Source organism: Tachysurus vachellii, chromosome 12, assembly GCF_030014155.1.
Source record: "Tachysurus vachellii isolate PV-2020 chromosome 12, HZAU_Pvac_v1, whole genome shotgun sequence".
NCBI lineage: Eukaryota > Metazoa > Chordata > Actinopteri > Siluriformes > Bagridae > Tachysurus > Tachysurus vachellii.
The window spans coordinates 21112545-21132484 of record NC_083471.1 but is presented as its reverse complement, the minus strand read 5'-3'; the positions used below and the strand labels follow the sequence as shown (position 1 = coordinate 21132484).

The 19940-nt window shown below is 37.6% G+C and overlaps 1 protein-coding gene across 2 annotated transcripts in view; it reads left to right on the top strand.

The window, feature by feature from the left end:
* The window catches only part of pdzd2 (PDZ domain containing 2), an 84559-nt gene extending 76135 nt beyond the window's left edge, over positions 1-8424 (top strand). For both annotated transcript variants that reach the window (XM_060882798.1, XM_060882799.1), the window contains 6 exons: positions 783-3522; positions 3981-4098; positions 4343-4444; positions 5362-5635; positions 6380-6514; positions 7183-8424. In XM_060882798.1, coding sequence (XP_060738781.1) covers positions 783-3522; positions 3981-4098; positions 4343-4444; positions 5362-5635; positions 6380-6514; positions 7183-7349 — 3536 coding nt within the window. In that variant the 3' untranslated portion in view covers positions 7350-8424. The remainder of the gene's footprint in view (positions 1-782; positions 3523-3980; positions 4099-4342; positions 4445-5361; positions 5636-6379; positions 6515-7182) is intronic.
* Positions 8425-19940: the final 11516 nt, after the last annotated feature.

Below are 19940 nucleotides of genomic sequence, written 5' to 3'. Positions count from 1 at the left end.
TTAAATTTAAATCTTTAACCATCGAAAGTAGTCAATCTTTCAGATAAGCCCTTGTAGCTAAATAAGACTACTAGGTATTTAGCAATCATAGCAAATTCTATCACACAAGCCATATTTATTGCATTGGATTTGGCTTAAACTAAGATTGTATTACAGCTAATTGTACAGTGGGAAGGGATTTAACAAATGTACATGAAATCCCTAGCTCATCTTTCAGTTTCTCTCTGTATAGATATAGTTTTTTATTTAAAAAAAAAAATAATAGCCAGCTTCCTCTGTAAGTCCAGAGCAGTGGTTCTGTGTATAAAAATATCATCTGCAATTCAAAGCAATGAAACAGAGGGAATTTTATGGTAATGTGAACTGTCTATTTTTGATGTACATTTAAAATACAACAAAACTACATTCATTACAATCTTGCCATGTTTCACTGAGTATTTGCTTGGATATTTTCAGATCAGTTAGTTTGTTACTTCTGTAGAGATTTTCATTATTTAATGCACAGAATTCTGCACAGGACTAGATTTAAGACAGGAGATTAATCCTAAAGTATATTATTCTACATCATTAACTACAGCTATTTGTAGAGGTATTGAGAATAAGGAATATATGGACATGCTGATGGCTTCTAATCATTTTTTTTGTCGTTTTTTTTTCTCAATTATTAGTGATGAATGATCTTTTATGACTTTCAGTATTTATTTCTTTGTCATTTTCTTAAAATGAATATAATCGTAATAACTGTACCTAACCTAATCCTTTAGTACTATACATTTTCGCAGCTGTAGACCGACTCTCTACTTTGATGATGGCTTCTGGCACCGAGCAGTCTACTACGATAGAGATGTCTAGAGCTCCACCTGAGGAGAAAATAAGCACGGACAAAACCGCTGTTGAAAATGAAGAACGTTCCCCTACAGAACCGAATTTTACGGCGATGGAAGCAATCCACACCGAAGAGGTGCCTGTCACTTATATTGACGACATCACAGATGAGTCAAACATATTTGAATCCAATACAAAGTCAGGATCAACAACTATTTCTGATACTACTGACATGCCTCCATGTGCAGAAAGAAGCAGCAGTAACTCCAAGAACAACGAGAGCGTGACTAACCCACCATTACAACCGAATCCTTTGGATTTTTCTGTCTTGGATTCAGGGAACAAAGGTAGCCTTTTGCCAGTGGCGAAGACATTTCTGAACAGTTACTCCAGGAATTATAGTCAGCTTTTGAATGAAAACACAGACCTTTCTGTAAAAGGTTGTGAGGACAAATCAAATATGTACAATATGTTAGATGATAGTGATTCTGAGAGTGACTCTGCTACAGATGGTGCTGTGAAAAAAGAAAAGGCTCAGAGTGACTGTAAAGATACTCAGGACACTGACTCTGATGAGGAAGTTGAGCTGTGTTACAGCGTCGTCAGTCAGCTTCAGCCAAATCAAGAGAAGGACATTTCTCCTACTCCTAAACAAGATATCTCAGGAAACCAGACAGATAAGGGGCTGATTGCTGATGAAGTACCTCAAAAAGCATCTATGCACTTACATGACTCAAACAGAACAGACATTTCTACTTCTATCACAGCACCACAGAGTCCACTCATTCCCCAGTCTACAAGTTCAGAGGCTTGTTTGAGTGGAGTCTCTAAGCACGATTCAGAAAAAAAGGAGACAATGAGTGCGACTCACGGAGAAATGCCAAACCCAGAGCTATCAGACGGCAAGGCTGACGAGAAAATTGAAAAGGCTTTGGCACCTGTCAAATCCAGCATGACACTTTCAAGTGTCAGTAATCCCTTTGGAGCTCAGAATAACAGACATGTTACCCCACGGAGTCAAGAAAGGACATCTAAAATGCACTCAAATGAATTGTTTACCTCAGATGACCCCAGTACTGTGCCGGTGCCATCCATGTCAACTGTGACGGGGCCAAAGGCTTCACATATTTCCAGTGGGAAATCATCCAATACACAGACTACAAAGGCCACAGAGAAAGAACAAACACATGACCCTATATCTCTTTTTTCTGAAACTCAGACCAAGTCCAGCACTCTTAGACCTTTGGAGCACAAGACTCTGAATAATGACCCTGTTTCACCCAGCTTAAATAGCAGATATAAACTCGAAGAGAAGTCAAGCAGTTCTGCCAAGTTGAAAGGTTTAAGTATTAAGAGTAAATGCAAAGGACTAGATCAAACAGGAGGTAGAACTTCCAGAGCTGAAAGCCCTTTGTTAAAAAAGACCAGTTGCTCCCCCACTCAAAACCATAAATTACCGGTCAATAGAATCACCCCTACAAATAGTCCAAAAATTAGCAGATCATTAGAGAACAGCAGTACTGCTCTTATTAATACAGGTGACCAAAGCCAAGACACAACTCTGCCAGATCTGACCAGTACTTTATACGCAAATGACGCTCTCAAAGCTGAACATAGCTCTGAAACAGAATCCAAAAGTTGTCTATCAAAGCAAAGCGAGGCGGTATATAAATGCGAGAACACAACTACACAAAGAACTTTCATCGAAGTGCGACTTTCATCTTCTGTATCGCCATCTTCTTCATCTGCACCAGTTTTAGCATGCAAAGAACCTGCAAATTCCAATTCAACACAAGTTCAAGGAAACCATATTATTCTCAAGGATAACTTACCCTCTTTGGGAACTTATATGACTTTTGACTCCACTAAGTCTATAAAAGAGCAAAACGATTCTAATAGAAGTTCACCTAAACCTGTGGACATTACTCCCACAGAGCCTACATGTCTTAAACCAGGCAAATCCAAACATTACCTCAAATCACTGGATCGAAGGAGCTACTCCACAGATAGCGACGCTTTCAAACGCCACTCCTTTTCTGTTCAGCAAAGAATCAAATCTTTTGAGAACTTGGCTAGTTTTGAACGTCCAGTTGTAAAAGGCATTGACATCCAGTCTTACGCTGTTGGCTCGAAAGCAGCTATCCACAAGAGGTTGTTTGGTCCAGCCCATTCCAACGATAATTACCCCTTAAAAAGGAGTCTTAGTTCTTGTGCAGAAATTTTAACCTTAGGTCACTATTCTTCAGTGCAGTCACAGAGCTCTTCTTCTAATACAGTTATGAATTATGAAAATTCTGAATCATCACCTTCAACCGGACCCACTGGGACGCTCGTAGAGAAAAGGGCAACACCCGAGGGCGCCGTACCTCTGTCCAGTACAGTACCGCATACTCCACCAGTGCTGCGCTCCCGTAACTCCCGGTCTAATAGTGGAATATCACGGTTAAAACTAAGGGAACTGAGAGCACTTAGCATGCCTGAACTTGATAAGTTATGCACTCAGGACTTCTCACAGGACCCTGGCAATGTCATGTTTAAGACAGAGCTGGAAATTCAACCTACAAGGCCCGCAAATTCCTCATCAGGCGGCCTTCAGTGTACTGTGGTGACCAGGATGAGTATGGTGGAGCCTGGCTCAACTGGCAATGGGGAGCATGCTCAAGAACAAACCATGAGACAGTCAAGTTGGTCTGTTAGGTGAGTAGCATGTGCTTCTTCACTCCAATTATTAATGAACTATTGCGCTTTCCAGTTTATTCAAAATCTTGTTTAACATCAAACATTGTCATTGTGTCCTATCTTAGGCTTTAACTGACTATGAATAGATTATTCAGAATGAGCAGATGATATGTTCCGGACTGATCCAAACACAGATATGAATAGGAGACATTAGGAAAGCTGAGGCTTAGGAAATCTAACCAATTAAAATTGCTAGACAATATTGCAAACAACTAAAAATAATACCTGTGCAAATGAGATAAAAAAAAAAATCAGTCTGCACATTTCTGCTAATCATTAACATCCGCAATACCTTTATGTTTATGACATTATTTAAGTCTTGATTACCAACATTTGTCACATCTCACAGATTTTAATTTCATGTGGATGGAAGTAAGACGCATTATGACCATCGTTCTATCTTTCTTCTATAACAGTCTGAAAGATTTATCATCTTCACCGGTGGAGCGGAATGAGGTGCAGAATGTCCTAAATTCTTTTCCAGCTGTATTGGATGTGATGACTCTGATAAAGGAGGTTAAAAATGTTTCAGAGGTAATGTCTTTTTTCTAAGACCCAATATGTTTTGCATAGTTCTTTTACAAGGTTATCTAGGACACAAATTGTTTGATATATCACAAGGCATCTTTCCACCTGAACTGGCACTTTAACCTTAAATATAATAACAAATATTCTTAAAGAAAACCAATACTTTGATCACCACAATTGTGCGATCACCACTGATTCCTTCCCTGCTTATGTTAAAGGAAATCTAACCAGTGTGTAAATGTTTGTTCAGGTTAAAGAAGATACGTATTTTGTGATCTTGACAAAGAACGAGGGTTCTGGACTGGGTTTCAGCATCGCTGGAGGGATGGATCTGGAGCAGAAATTGATCACTGTAAGCTTGCCCTTTTATATTAGTAGCAGTTATATCTCATATGTATCTGAGATGTTTTGTGTTGTGTTATTATATTTACCGATCATACAATCAGTGTTAATAACATTTTTATTGGTCAAGTATTAAAGGTGGGGTCTCCGTTGTTTGAAAGCCAATGTTGACATATGAAATCAACGAAACATACACACCTCTAACCCAAATGGGTCCCACCCCTGTATTGATAGCTCCACCCACACATACATACGTAACCCATACATAACCAACGTTACTCACCTATCGAGAAGGAAAAAAGCGCCTTCGGCGTCTTAAGTAAAGTTGGCCGCATATTCACAGATTCAAGAAGTCAATAACTCTTGAGCTAAACGCTGTTACTAGTAAAACGCGGTTGTAGCTGCGTCTCTACATTACTACGATAGAAAAGAGGTGTTATTTGTGTAGTAACAGCGTTTAGCTCAGGAGTTATTGACTCGGGAAACTCCAACCTGTGAATATGTGAATGTAACTTCCTGCTCCTTCAGTTCTCTCCAGCTCTGGAAAGCTGATCCTATATTAACACGGTCTTACTTCTTGTCTTATCGTAAGCCTTTCTTCGCTTTCTTTCTTTGTTTTTATCCTCCATGTCAATGCTCTCTCTCCGCCCATATTGACAAGACACGCCCCTTTCTGCTCATTGGCTACACGTTAGTTTTGTTTTTGTTTTGTTTATCGGCCCGACTCAGTTTCCTGAAGCATTTCTCAACAACGGAGACCCCACCTTTAAGATGGGTTAGAAAGTTATAATACTTTTTTTTACTTGTGCATGTTTTTCATGGACCTACCGTATATGAATTTTTTGATCTATCATGTTTTGTTGTTTTTGCCTTTTTGTGTGAAATACATTTTCAAATCAAGAAATCTAACGCTCTTTCATTGGACAGGTCCATCGGGTGTTCACTCAAGGTGCCGCCGGCTTGGAAGGTACCATTCGTCGTGGGGACATTGTGTTGTCTATAAATGGGAGCAGTCTAAGTGGGAGAACCCACGGCGAAGCTCTCTCCTATCTCCATCAGACCAAGCTAGCCAAAAAGGCACTCGTGGTTATTCAGAGAGGAAAAGACAGTGAACCTGTCACAGTTAGACAGGAACCTTCTTTAAAACCCAGAACAGGTTCTTCTTCTGCCTTTCCAGACATCAGCAGGGAAAATGGAGCAGGTAAATAAACCCTAATTACAAATAAATTATTCACCATAGAAAAAAATAATACAGATCATTATGCATCAAGTTGAAACTTCTTCCAGAGATCACAAGTTCAAATCACTATGGCACAGCCACCCAGGACGACTAGGGGCACAATTGTCCATGCTCTTTGGTGTAAGGGATGGCATACAGTACTCTCCCTTTCTTGCCAATTACAGTGACACTAGGCAGTTATAAGTGTTTTTTCAGCTCAGGTATGCAGAAGATTGTAGATAGCGCTGTCCTCTGAGTGTGTTATATTGCTTTGTAAAACAGCCTGAGCAAGTTTCTTGGAGAAGGCGAAAGTTTAAAGTTATAATATTTGCTATGTTGTTTTTTTTAAAAAAGATTTATACCTATTTCTTCTTTTAATACCTATAATTAGTTCCTGTTTTCAGGAAAGATGTATCATTTCAGTATCAATACCAGATATTTTATGTATCTATACACACGTAATGATGGATGACATGACAAAAACGACACATAAAATATCTTAATACAATCTTAATACAATACGAATACAATAAAATACATCAAGTACGGGAAAAGCATTACTTAAGAAATAATTCTTCACCTTTTTCTTTCACTTCCTCTACATTATTATTATTATTATTTTTTATTATCCTATTTTTATGCTATTAGCATTTAAGGGTCAAGGTTACTCTCCAATAGTTGTGTATTTTGCTGCTTGTCATTTGTAACATGATTTATGTGTTCTAGCTGTGGAGGTCGGGCCAGATGGAGCATTAATAGTGGAGCTGCTGAAGACATCAGCAGGTCTGGGTTTCAGCTTGGAGGGGGGCAAAGCTTCAGCCCAAGGCGACCGTCCTCTCTACATCAAACGCATTTTCAGAGGTAAACATCTCCCTCCATCTGAACTTCTCACCTCCACTAGGGGGGGATGTTGTTGTTAGTATGTTACCCAGCAACACATTCTCAAAGCAAATTACTCTCACTCACTCATTTTCTACCGCTTATCCGAACTACCTCGGGTCACGGGGAGCCTGTGCCTATCTCAGGCGTCATCGGGCATCAAGGCAGGATACACCCTGGACAGAGTGCCAACCCATCGCAGGGCACACACACACTCATTCACTCACGCAATCACACAATACGGACAATCACACAATTTTCCAGAGATGCCAATCAACCTACCATGCATGTCTTTGGACCAGGGGAGGAAACCGGAGTACCCGGAGGAAACCCCCGAGGCACAGGGAGAACATGCAAACTCCACACACACAAGGCAGAGGCGGGAATCGAACCCCCAACCCTGGAGGTGTGACGCGAACGTGCTAACCGCTAAGCCACCGTGCCCCCAAAGCAAATTAAATGTTTTTAATAAGAAATATGACATTAGTTAGTGACATTAAATAACGGGCTGCTTTTTTTTTAATGAACATTCATAATCCACTTTATTACACATTGTTAATAAATTATTGTGTTAAAAAAGTTTAGCATAGCGATAATATTAACAATATGAGTATATACTGTATGTATATCTGTTCTGTGTATTTATTCAGGAGGTGCTGCTGAACTCTCCCAGGTTATAGATGTTGGAGATGAGCTCCTGGCTATCAACGGCAGGTCTTTGCAGGGCCTAATGCACTACGACGCCTGGAATGTTATAAAGACTGTGTCTGAGGGCCCAATCCAGTTAGTCATTAGAAAACCACGCACTTCCGTATGACCTCCGTGGACTCGTTTGCTGTATGTATACGCAGTGCCAAACTGATCTTGTAAATACTGTATGAAGACTTTTTACATTTTTATACTTGTTTTTCTACCACGTCTAATGTGACGATACATTTTCGGATGTTAATGGATTTTTCTGTTTCGAAGGAGGGCATCATCTCTATGAGTATTTGTGCAATCGGTGTAGCTAAGCAGGTACTTATCTGTACAGTGTAATTACATGAACATGAAATGATCTTTTTTTGCTCTAGATGGATTTATTTTATAAAAAGCTTCTTACCCAATGATGCTAAAGTTCTGTTTGACTGATTGACTGACTTGAAGCTTTCACATTGGCAGTCGTGAAATCGTTCCTATTTCCTTTTCATTTCCTCACTGTCCTTTTTTAAGCCTAATCACAGCCACATAAAAGTATTTACACTTCCTGTATAAAAATGCTTGTTTTGTTCTATTTGTTGCGCTAAAACATATTAGATTTGAAATATTACATACTTCTGATGGAACCGCTAGCTGTCATATGTAAAATATCACACGTTTTACCCCACAGCTTTTTTTTTCTGAATTGCTTTTCCTGACTAACTACAGAATATTTCTCAGAACACAATTGCCTTCTAGTAGCTGTGAATATTTTTCAGCAGATAAACTTATTACAGACCTTGAACCGTAACTCTGATATGTCGAATCGACACATTCTGCATGAATTATTTGTGTAAATATTGCAATCATGAGGAATATCGCCATGAATACTGCCCTTTTGTAAAGAGACGTGAACTATTTTTTCAGTGCAGTGCTGTTATTTATTTTGTAATCTTCCTTTCAATTATGTTAACATTTCCTTCCACTTATAATTTTGACGTTTTTCTTTTCTTAAAAAAAAAAACAAGGACTCACAAAGGTACTGATAGCATCTTTATATATACATGCTGTTGCTTCATTGTAGAGTTTATGCTGACCTTATTTATATAAGCTCATCTGAAAGAGGCCTGGCATTTTGTGCAAAACATATTTGGTACATACGTATATTAGAATTCTGTTATAATATTAATAATAATAAAAAAAAAGTCAGTTTATCGGTTGTGTAATTACTACTATTTTATTTTCAAGTCCTGTGTTGTCATCTATCGTGTGTACAAGATTCTGGCCGTATTTATCTGTTTGTATCTTTGGGTTGATCCAGGAAACTTTCTCTCATGTATACTACTCTTAATCCTGACACTTTATGTTGCTGTATAGAAGGGACAGTCATGTTTCCCATGAACTGATAACAGCTTTGAGAGTTTACAAATAATGGTGCAGAAGAACAATTTTTGTAGGACGGAACAACATGTTGGTGAAGAACGTCAAAGAAAAATTATTTGAGTTAACAGGAAGCCTACTGTAACTCAAATAACTCCCCCAACTTCCTTAAAGACATGCGTTGTAGGCTTTAAACTTAAATTGTCTGCAGTCTGTATATGTGATTGTGCCCTCTGATAGACTGGCACCGCGTCCAAGGCGTTCCCTGTCTTGTGTCCCAAGTCCTGTGAGATAGGGTTCAGGTTCCTTGTGACACTGTGTACTGTATGTTAAGCAGTTCAGAAAATAAACCGATGGATGAATGTAGTCCTAAAGTGGTAGGTGAGTGTATATATTTATGCAGTGGCAATTTATGACCCATCTGCTGAATAATTTACAGTTTATTTGACCTCTGAATAGTGCAACGGTCCAAATCTACAGACACAACTACACGTTGACCTGCAAGGATCATTTTACATTAATTCTAGCCACAAACATATGGTAAAGCAAACTGTATGCGAGGGTTACATCACTTGGCATGAGTCTACAGACACTACAACATAACCGGCATTGTTTGAGTGTTGTACCTGTGCAGATGGCAGCGAGAGACTCCAGAGATTTTCACTTTCCTACTGCCAAAAATTCATTAAAACCTGGCACAAAAATGTTCACTAAATGCGGATCTGTGTTTGGACACTGTACAATGACTTGGACATGATAAAACTGCAGATGTTTTTCAGTGTCCTGAATTTGAATGTTTATTCAAACAGTAATTAATGGAGGTTTATTTTTTGCCAGAAGATTTAAAAATAGCCTCGTACAGGTTTGGTGTGCAGGGTTGGGAACAGACAGTGTCGATGCAGCTGCTGGAAAACAGACTATATTTACACCAAAGAAAAGTGTGAATCAGCAGCGGTGTGTCTGTGACAGCCTTTGCATATACAAACTTTAATATCAGACTTGAAAACAAGGAAGTTTACCTTTAAAACTCTTTAAAAAAGTTTGAATGTGTGGGTTTGCGATTCATGAGGTATTTTAAATGCAAATTTGTTTGCGAGTGCAAATATTATCGATATCGGAATACGGATCGCTTTACAAAACCGAGGAACAGATTTATATCTTTTATTAATCATTTGAAATGTTAAACTTAAGGCTGTGCTTATTTTAGCTGCTTTTTTAATAGCTGGATTACTGTATATCCCCAGTCTATCTGAATCTGTTAAATTCTATTGTTTTGTGGGTGGGACTGGATTAGCGTATCTGAGCGAAACAATATGAAGCGACTGCTTGTATTGTTTTGTGGTTTTGTAGCAATTCCACCCTAATAGTAGAAAGAAAAACAAGTGAGGTTATCTCTCACTTCCTGTTTTTGCTCTGGAGAAGTCACACTCGTCGAGCACTTTGCAAAGACACCGGACTAGCAACCCGAGCAGAGAGAAATCCTGCAGCCTTCTCAGGGAATTACTAAAGTAAACATTCAGTTTACTTCAAATAACAGAAAAATTTCGAATGTCGTTTTTGTTTAATTGGTAATTCTTCAGCGTTTCTATATATAAGGAGGCTATACAACAACGTGGGTGGACGTAAAAAGAAAGTCTGAGCATGTCTTGTCTGACCTTCTTAAAGCAAATTCTAATACCGCATAATTTTACGTGGGTTTATTGACATTTCTAGAGCAGCATGAAGCTTTTTTCAGCACCAGGATGTTAGCTGTAGTCCATTTCCCTAAGATATGTGCTATATGCTGTCTGTAATGATGGGGGATGAAGATGAAGGTGTAGATTGGCGGACAGTACAGTTGATTGCTAATCTCCAATCGTTTTTTTTATCTCCAATCGTTTAATAATATAAATGACTTGTACTTTGCACTGCATACAGGTACATGATGTATATTTATCAGTAACTTTAATCTTTGCGGTTACGCAGTGGGTATCAGTCAGTGTGCTAAAATGTCAAGCCTTTGCCAGTCAATTTTCCTGTGTGTGTGTGTGTGTGTGTGTGTGTCTGTGTGTGTGTGTGTACAAATAGTTGACAAATTTACGGAAAAAACCAGTAGCTCTATTCTGCCTTTTGGACATGTTACTGGCATGAAGTCAACATAGAGGTAAGATCACGAACATCATCTTTATTCTACGAGGAAACATTTTTATCCTGATACGAACGACCTCATCCGGGACGTGTTGATGGTCTGTAATTTCGGCCAGCGTATCTGCAATTTAGTCATAATTCACCTCCATCTCACATATACAATCGGCACGCACCCGATGCTCAGGTTCTGATCCTTTAGCTAAGAAATGAAAAGCATGTGGCTTTATCTGTAGCTCCCTCCTCCGAGCTCAGAGTGGTGACATCTAATTTCTCACTTTGCTGCCCTTCTTTGAATAGCACAGCCAGCTCTGAATGATTGTGTTCTGAGAGAACGGGACTAGGTCTGGAATTTTAAAGATTCCTGTTCAAAAGGGAGATGTGCCAGGCTGTTTAAAATGGACAGCTCGTTGGTGTAACCACTGCTCATCAAGTGGATGGCATGCATTCTTAAATAACTGCTACAGTCCAACTGGGGCTGTGTTCCTTCTCATATTGTAACTGCTAATTCTTAGTGAGCTCATGTTTTATTCAGACTAAAATGAGCCTCTGTTAGCCTATATAGCCTGTACACAGTACACTATAAGGTCCAAAAGCCAGTCTTCCACTATTTCCTCATTTTTTATGTCAGTCATTTTTATTATTAAACCTGCATTCAGATGCATACGAATAAGAAACTAATGTCAGTGATGAAGAATAATGCACTTTATATACTGTATGTAAGAACTGGCATGTGAAGGGTTTTCATAGCAATGTTGCTCTCACTCACTCACTCTCTCACTCATTTTCTACCGCTTCGAACTTCCTCGGGTCACGGGGAGCCTGTGCCTATCTCAGGCGTCATCGGGCATCAAGGCAGGATACACCCTGGACGGAGTGCCAAACCATCACAGGGCACACACACACTCTCATTCACTCACGCAATCACGCACTACGGACAATTTTTCCAGAGATGCCAATCAACCTACCATGCATGTCTTTGGACCGGGGGAGGAAACCAGAGTACACAGAGGAAACCCCCGAGGCACGGGAAGAACATGCAAACTCCACACACACGAGGCGGAGGCGTGAATCGATCCCCCAACCTTGGAGGTGTGAGGCAAACACGCTAACCACTAAGCCACCGTGCAGCAATGTTGCTAAAAAAAATAATAAAGGTGAGAGCTAAAACTAAACAGCTGCTAAATATTCAAAGCTGATTAAAAGCTCTGTGTCTATAGTATAAGATACTAGTTGGTTAAAAAATGCAGTAAATCAGTGGTGTTGGATGGGAAAGTTACGCTATAATCCATGTAATGTGATTTAGGTCTGGCAGTTGTGGGTGATGTCTCATGGCCAGAATCCAGTGAAGTAGGAGAAATACATGATGTATGGCTGATGAATTAATCCCACAGATGAAGAGGAATTATGAGCTCGCATAATTTTACCTAACGATATCCCAGTGCCAGCTAAATAAACCTACTCTTCCAGTCTGATCTGACTCTTCTGAGTCTGCATATTGGTTTTATAGAAAGAAATGAGTCAGGACATGAGTCTGAGCTGAACAAGAACACAGGACATTTTATAGGATGTCATTTTTTTTCAATGTTTAAGTCGTCACCAGTCATGTGGAGATTCACAAACAGACCTGACTGTCTATCAAAACATCGTTTCATATCTTCAGATAGACGCCACGTATTTTCATCTGACACACGTCTGTTGACAATTCAGTCATTGTTAATTAAATGTCTCCTTACAGAAAGCTTCACTTTCATATTATCCATTTTTATTTTGTCATACAATATAATGTTTGTAACTTTAGCCTTAGATTGTCTTGAGCATCTGCCATACAAGTCTTTCAGAATGAGTTGTCACTATAGACACAATAAGGTAAGGAAATGAGCTTATAAGCCTGTGACTTCCGTTATACTCAGCACTACTGTCAAGGGCTTCAGCTAATCTTCATAGAGCTTCTGTTCAAAATCAGATTTGACCATTCACCAATGTGCAAATGTTACTTAATCACACATTTGTCCTTTTTGCTGATAAAGCCTAGTATCCCAAATATGAACTCAAAATATAAATCACCAAATGCCAAATGTTTCACGCCCTTCTTTATCGTCTCAGATAAATGAACAGGAGCATAAGCCAAGTGTGAGCATGGATTTTAGCGTGTGATACTCACATTTTGCTGACGGGATGATGGATAGGCCAAATGTGCTTGGAACATTTTCCTAAATATTTTTCATCACACTTAAGCAATGAATTGTTAATGTAATCACCGAGTAGCACCTGAAAAACCCAGCATCGATTTCTGCTTGGCTGAATGCATAATTAAAATGATTGCTGAGCACGTTGACCTTAAAACTCAACCCAACCCTCAGAACTGTACTTTAATATGTGATTTCTTTCAAAATTATTTACTACTACTACTACTACTACTACTACTAATACTACTACTACTACTACTAATACTACTACTACTACTACTACTACTACTACTACTACTAATACTACTACTACTACTAATACTACTACTACTACTACTACTACTACTACTACTAATACTACTAATACTAATAATAATAATAAAACAAAGAAGAGGAAGAAGAAGAAAAAGAACTACAACCCTTTGGTTCTTTGGTTGTCCATCAACACTTCAGTGTTCTATGTAGAACCATACAAAAAGTACATGCATACTTTTTACATTTTGTTTGGTCATAAATAAACATTTTTTATGTTAATATACAATAAACATAAATAAATAAACATTTTGTTTGGTCATAAGCAGACCTTCATGCAAGGTAATACAAGTTTTAAAAATGACCTCTTGACTGATTTAATAGTAAGTAGAACTTTAATTGATTCATTTAATTAAACATTATTATGCTTGTAATAAACATAATAAACTTAATAATTGTAATAAACATATTTACCTATGATTGCTGTAATCTATTCTAATTAGTAAGGTAGTTATTATGTTTAGGTATTGGGTACAATTAAGAATATAGAATAAGGTAATGCAGAATAAGGCATTAATATGTGCTTACTAAGTACTAATAAATAGCCAATATTATATTAATATTCATGCTAATAAGCAACTAGTTAAATGATCCTAAAATAAAGTGTTACTGTGCATGTTATAGAAGAATGCAAGTACATGCAGGGGGTTTGGCCTCAATGGCACTCCAGTAAGCAGTGTGTTGTGTGCAAGTGACCGAGGAACGCAGAGTACAAATTCAACTTAAATTGCCTTAAATCTTGTTGTTTTAAACAAAATTATGCTGCAATTGTTATAGGCAACTCTGCATTTTTTTTTGAATTCCCAGTTTATTTCCATATATTCCCATTAATTCCCATATATTCCTGTTAATTCCCATATATTCCCTTTAATTCCCATATATTCCCGTTAATTCCCATATGTTCCCGTTAATTCCCATGGAAAGTTTCCAGCCTTGAAAATTCCCGGAATTTTGCAACCCTACATTTCTCTATTTAAGAGTCTATTAGAGTGTACAGATAGCCTAAAAGTTTACCACACACAAAATGCCTCCAAAGCTAAATTAGTAAGACCCCAAAGTGACCCCATTAGTAAGATTAGTAAGACACATCTGACCCCAAAGTGTCTTAATTATAACTTTTCAGTGCAAGAGTCATTTGGATGAAATGAGAAACCTTTAAACCTTGAGTAATCTTATCCAAATTATTGTTAGAATAAAACATTTTGAGATTTTGTGTTGCTGAAAATGCACTGAAGCACTCTGATGTATGGTTTGGTACATTAAAGGTTAAATGAGTAAATGATTAAATGATACAGATAAACAATACAGAAATGATAGAAGGATTATATATTTCTCAGATCAGCTCACTGGTTCACAATGTTCACTAGTTTTCTGATGGAAACCAGTGCAGAAAAGTGCAAAACCCAATCAACTTGCAGTCTTCAAGATTCTGATGACTGATGCCAGAAAAATGAACAAATGATGCCTCATGAACTGTGGATAGAATATCTGTAGCTGAGACAGTGCACTTCGTTTCTGTAAAGCTGCTTCTACAGATAAAATTGAATTGAATTGTATTTATTGTGAGAAGAGAAGAGAAAAGAAGAGAACAGAAAAAAGTGAAGAGAAGCGAAGTGAAGTGAAGTAAAAGAAGAGAAGAGAAGTGAAGTGAAAGAAGAGAAGAGAAGAGAAGTGAAGTGAAGTGAAGTGAAAGAAGAGAAAAGAAGAGAAGAGAAAAGAAGAGAAGTAAAAGAAGAGAAGAGAAGAGAAGAGAAGAGAAAGAAGAGAAAAAGGTGAAGTGAAGTGAAAGAAGAGAAGAGAAGAGAAGAGAAGAGAAGAGAAGTGAAGTGAAGTGAAAGAAGAGAAAAGAAGAGAAGAGAAGTGAAGAGAAGAGAAGAGAAGAGAAGAGAAGAGAAGAGAAGAGAAGAGAAGAGAAGAGAAAGAAGAGAAAAAGGTGAAGTGAAGTGAAAGAAGAGAAAAGAGAAGAGAAAAAAAGTGAAGAAAAGTGAAGATAAATGAAGTGAAAGAAGAGAAGTGAAGTAAAATAAAAGAAGAGAAGAGAAGTGAAGTGAAAGAAGAGAAGTGAAGTGAAAGAAGAGAGGAGAAAAAAGGTGAATCAAGTGAAAGAAGAGAAGAGAAAGTGAAGAGAAATGAAGTGAAAGAGAAGAGAAGAGAAGTGAAAGAAGAGAAGAGAAAAAAGTGAAGAGAAAGGAAAAGAAGAGAAGCAAAGAGAAGAGAAGTGAAAGAAGAGAAGAGAAATGAAAAAGAAGAGAAGAGAAGAGAATAAAGGTGGAGATTAATATATTGTGAGCTACATAAATCATCTTTCACCTCTTGTTACACAGATCCCTCTTCTGAGGAACGCAGGCCTTTAACACTGAGAGAAATCTGTGTACACAAAACACCTCCACTTCTTTCCCTCACCTTTTCCCTGGGCCTATAAATAAAACATCTCCCAGGACTCACATGCAGTGTCCTGTGTTTTATCAGCTACAATAAAAGAGACAAATGGTTCCTTAAGGGCTCTGTGGATAGTTAATAGTTAAGAGACAAGCATATGTTGTAGGGTTCTAAAGGAGAAGGAAACTGAAGAAACCCTTGGATGGAATGGAATATTTTATTTTTATCAATGTTGTTAGTTTTATTTTTCTTCATTGTCTCCTGAAAAACCATCAGAAGTTACAGTAAACTTTCACAGAAAATGGATCTTTCTTTCTGGTTCTAACTCTAACACTTCTAATGGAAACCCCTGCTAAAGGGAACAGTAATGACCTCTTAACCAAGAACCATTTAATGTTCCAGATTTGACTTTTTATTTTTCCTAAAACTGTCCCATGCATCTCCTGAACAGCTTTCTATTACAATTTCATTTAAAGGAAAAAAAGCAGTCTACCAAGACAATGTTAATAAACCCGTGTACATTAATTATATTATGGCTATAAATCGGTGCCTCTCGGAGGGAAAAAGATTGCAGCAGAAACATTTTGAGTGGAATAGCATGATTATGGTGATGAAAACATCTCAGGTCTCCGGATATTTAAGCTGACTTTACGTAGCATGAAGAGCAGATGATAAAGTGTATCAGAGTGCATGTGGGTGCCTCGATGGCACACGTACCAAACGATCTGCTTCTCTGTGAAATTGGAATTAATGAGCCGACTTTAGCAAGCAGTCAAGTCAATGGTGCGGGAATTTCTCTTTCTCAGTCAGCTACACTTACTGTGCCTCTCACCGCATGCCCATACTTACCTCAGCATGTTTTTACAACCAGCAAACTGTGTCGACAGATTTCACCCTATGTGCGTCTTTCAGAACAGGGCACCGCTGGCTCTCAGCTGTGGGCTCAGTAGTAAAAGAATGCCTCATGCCATAGTGCATTAAAATAATCGCTGAATGCTGAATGGCGTCTCGATGGAGACGATGTGAGCACCATTTGCAAAACAATTCATGTGATTCAACATCAGCAACTCATAGAGAATGTGGGCTGAGATAAAAGGAGAGGAAATAAACGGGTTTCTAATTAGAGTTTGCTTTCATTCATGAAATGTCTGCGGTCAGGATTAACTCTCGCACAGCCGAGGAGGACGGGTTCATGTCCAGATACTGACTGAAGCTGCATCGGAGCACAGCTGGTATGCTGCTGTCTTCTTGGACAAACTCCACAGCACAGCCTGTTAATAAGCCAGGATTAAAGCATCAAACCTTGACTCATATGTGCATGTTTTTAAAGCTGCAGGATATGGAGATAATAGACTTTTGGTATGTTGAATTACACTGTAAGAGACAACTGCTTGCAGCATCTACACTGTGAAGTAAATACTGTACTGCACTAAACAGGGGAAGAATTACACACTACAAGACATGCTGTTATCAAAACATGATCAGTAATGTGGTGGTGTGATATAGTCTGTTACCTCACTATAGTTCTATCTGCCTTGTTGTATTTCTTTTACACCACATCATTTATCAACAATTTACCAACGCTAAGAATTTTTCATTTATTAAAGAATGAATCGTTGAAGTGTGTGTGTGCCCTGCGATGGGTTGGCACTCCGTCCAGGGTGTATCCTGCCTTGATGCCCAATGATGCCTGAGATAGGCACAGGCTCCCCGTGACCCGAGGTAGTTCGGATAAGCGGTAGAAGATGAATGAATGAATGAATCGTTGAACATCCATTGTGATTTCTTTATTTTCATTAGAACCATCTAAGTCCCCATGTCTACACAGGGCTGATAGAATTGTCAACTCTGCTCAAAAATACGACTTGTTCTAAGCAGCTCCATGCTGCCAAAACACAGCCTTGTAGACCATCTTTGCTAGCTGGTAAGTGATGGTAGAAAGAAAGCAACTGAATTAAGGCTACTACTGCCACATCAACAGGTTATTTTAAAGAAAAGCTGGAAGGTGGATAATAACTGCACAGCCGGAAAATAGAGTACAGTGTAATATAGACCAGAGTACAGTGTATTATTAACACTATTCTACCCTCTGCTGCTTCTACACTGAAAATATTCACAGCCAGAGCATAGATTTGCACAACCTCTATTAACACTTCTTGCATGAACCGTTTTTGACCTCTAGTTGTAATAATAATTATTATAAACTAAATTGCACAACATCTGGAAAGGTGACCTAATTAAAAAAATCTGTATAACTAATGTGTAATCTGTTGTACACTTAAAAGAGATAATTAGTATTTTAATGAAATTTTAAATGTAGAGAGTTGTGAATGAGGACTTTACCATTTGTTTTATGACTTACAGTATATGATGGGGCTCCGGATGAGCTGTAACTGCTTTCTACGAGATGTTGGTATTATTCAAACTAGCCCATCAATGTAAGAAGTCCTTCAGTTTTATATCATTTCACAGCAACTGACTACTATTAATAATAATAATAATAATAATAATAATAATAATAATAATAATAATAATAATAACAAAAATAATCCTAAACAAATGGATGAACGGATGGTCTTTTCACCAGCATATAGAACTGTATCATTCAAAATACTTGTTAATAATTAAAACAGATATACAGAAGACGCTCTGTAAAGCCTGCCTAAGAAATATTTGTAGAAAATGTGGCCAAAATTACAAAAAGAAGCACAACTAACAACATAAACAACCATATCAATATCAAACCACTGTGTTTCTGATGGCTAAGGACATGTAACAAGATTGACACAAGTCCACATCCCTCAAACAGCACTATATTGGACACTACCAGGGAAAAGGAAACCAGTTCTGTGCTGCTTTACCTGGAGACAAATAGTAGCATAAGAATTACCAGACAGTGTATACAATAGAAGCACGGCTCATTGCTACAGACATACAGTAGTGATGGTTGTCTTATAAGGGACAAAGACAGTAAGTATGTGACAAAAATACATATTTTCATATTTAAGATTTACAATTCTACAATTTTAGCATTTATTTTTTTGACAATTCCGAAACGGACTATATACACTTTAATGAATAAGTCGTGTATCTACTGTATCTAGTCTACATGTATCATCTCACCTACTTTACTTTGTGCTACAATTACAATTAGAATTTCTTTCTTTCTTTCTTCCTTCCTTTCTTTCTTTCTTTCTTCCTTCCTTTCTATCTTTTTTCTTTCTTTCTTTCTTTCTTTCTTTCTTCCTTCCTTTCTATCTTTTTTCTTTCTTTCTTTCTTCCTTCCTTTCTATCTTTTTTCTTTCTATCTTTTTTCTTTCTTTCTTTCTTCCTTCCTTTCTTTCTTTCTTTCTTTCTTTCTTTCTTTATTTCTTCCTTCCTTTCTATCTTTTTTCTTTCTTTCTTTCTTTCTTTCTTTCTTCCTTCCTTTCTATCTTTTTTCTTTCTTTCTTTCTTTCTTTCTTTCTTTCTTTCTTTCTTTCTTTCTTTCTTTCTTCCTTCCTTTCTATCTTTTTTCTTTCTTTCTTTCTTTCTTTCTTTCTTTCTTCCTTCCTTTCTATCTTTTTTCTTTCTTTCTTTCTTTCTTTCTTTCTTCCTTCCTTCCTTCCTTTCTTTCTTTCTTTCTTTCTTTCTTTCTTCCTTCCTTTCTATCTTTTTTCTTTCTTTCTTTCTTTCTTTCTTTCTTTCTTTCTTTCTTTCTTCCTTCCTTCCTTCCTTTCTTTCTTTCTTTCTTTCTTTCTTTCTTCCTTCCTTTCTATCTTTTTTCTTTCTTTCTTTCTTTCTTTCTTTCTTTCTTTCTTCCTTCCTTTCTATCTTTTTTCTTTCTTTCTTTCTTTCTTTCTTTCTTCCTTCCTTCCTTCCTTTCTTTCTTTCTTTCTTCCTTCCTTTCTATCTTTTTTCTTTCTTTCTTTCTTTCTTTCTTTCTTTCTTTCTTTCTTTCTTTCTTTCTTTCTTCCTTCCTTCCTTCCTTCCTTTCTTTCTTTCTTTCTTTCTTTCTTTCTTCCTTCCTTTCTATCTTTTTTCTTTATTTCTTTCTTTCTTTCTTTGGTCACCCCTTAGCTACTGTTTGCTCCTGGGGTAGCTCACCTGATCAGTCTAGACTAAATTGTTCAGTAGCTCCTCCCCTTTTACGACACTAGATATTAATTCATTACTCTGTAAACTTTTTTATGGGAATCTTTTCTGCCCGAGCATGACATAACCACCAGGCTGGTTTCGAGTCCAAGTCTGGTGTATGGATGACTCTGGATATTGTTTATATCGTTTATTACGATCGAGTCTTCCTCATCCGTGTGTGTATTTATTTATTTATTTATTTATTTTTGCGCTACTTTCACTTTAAGGGC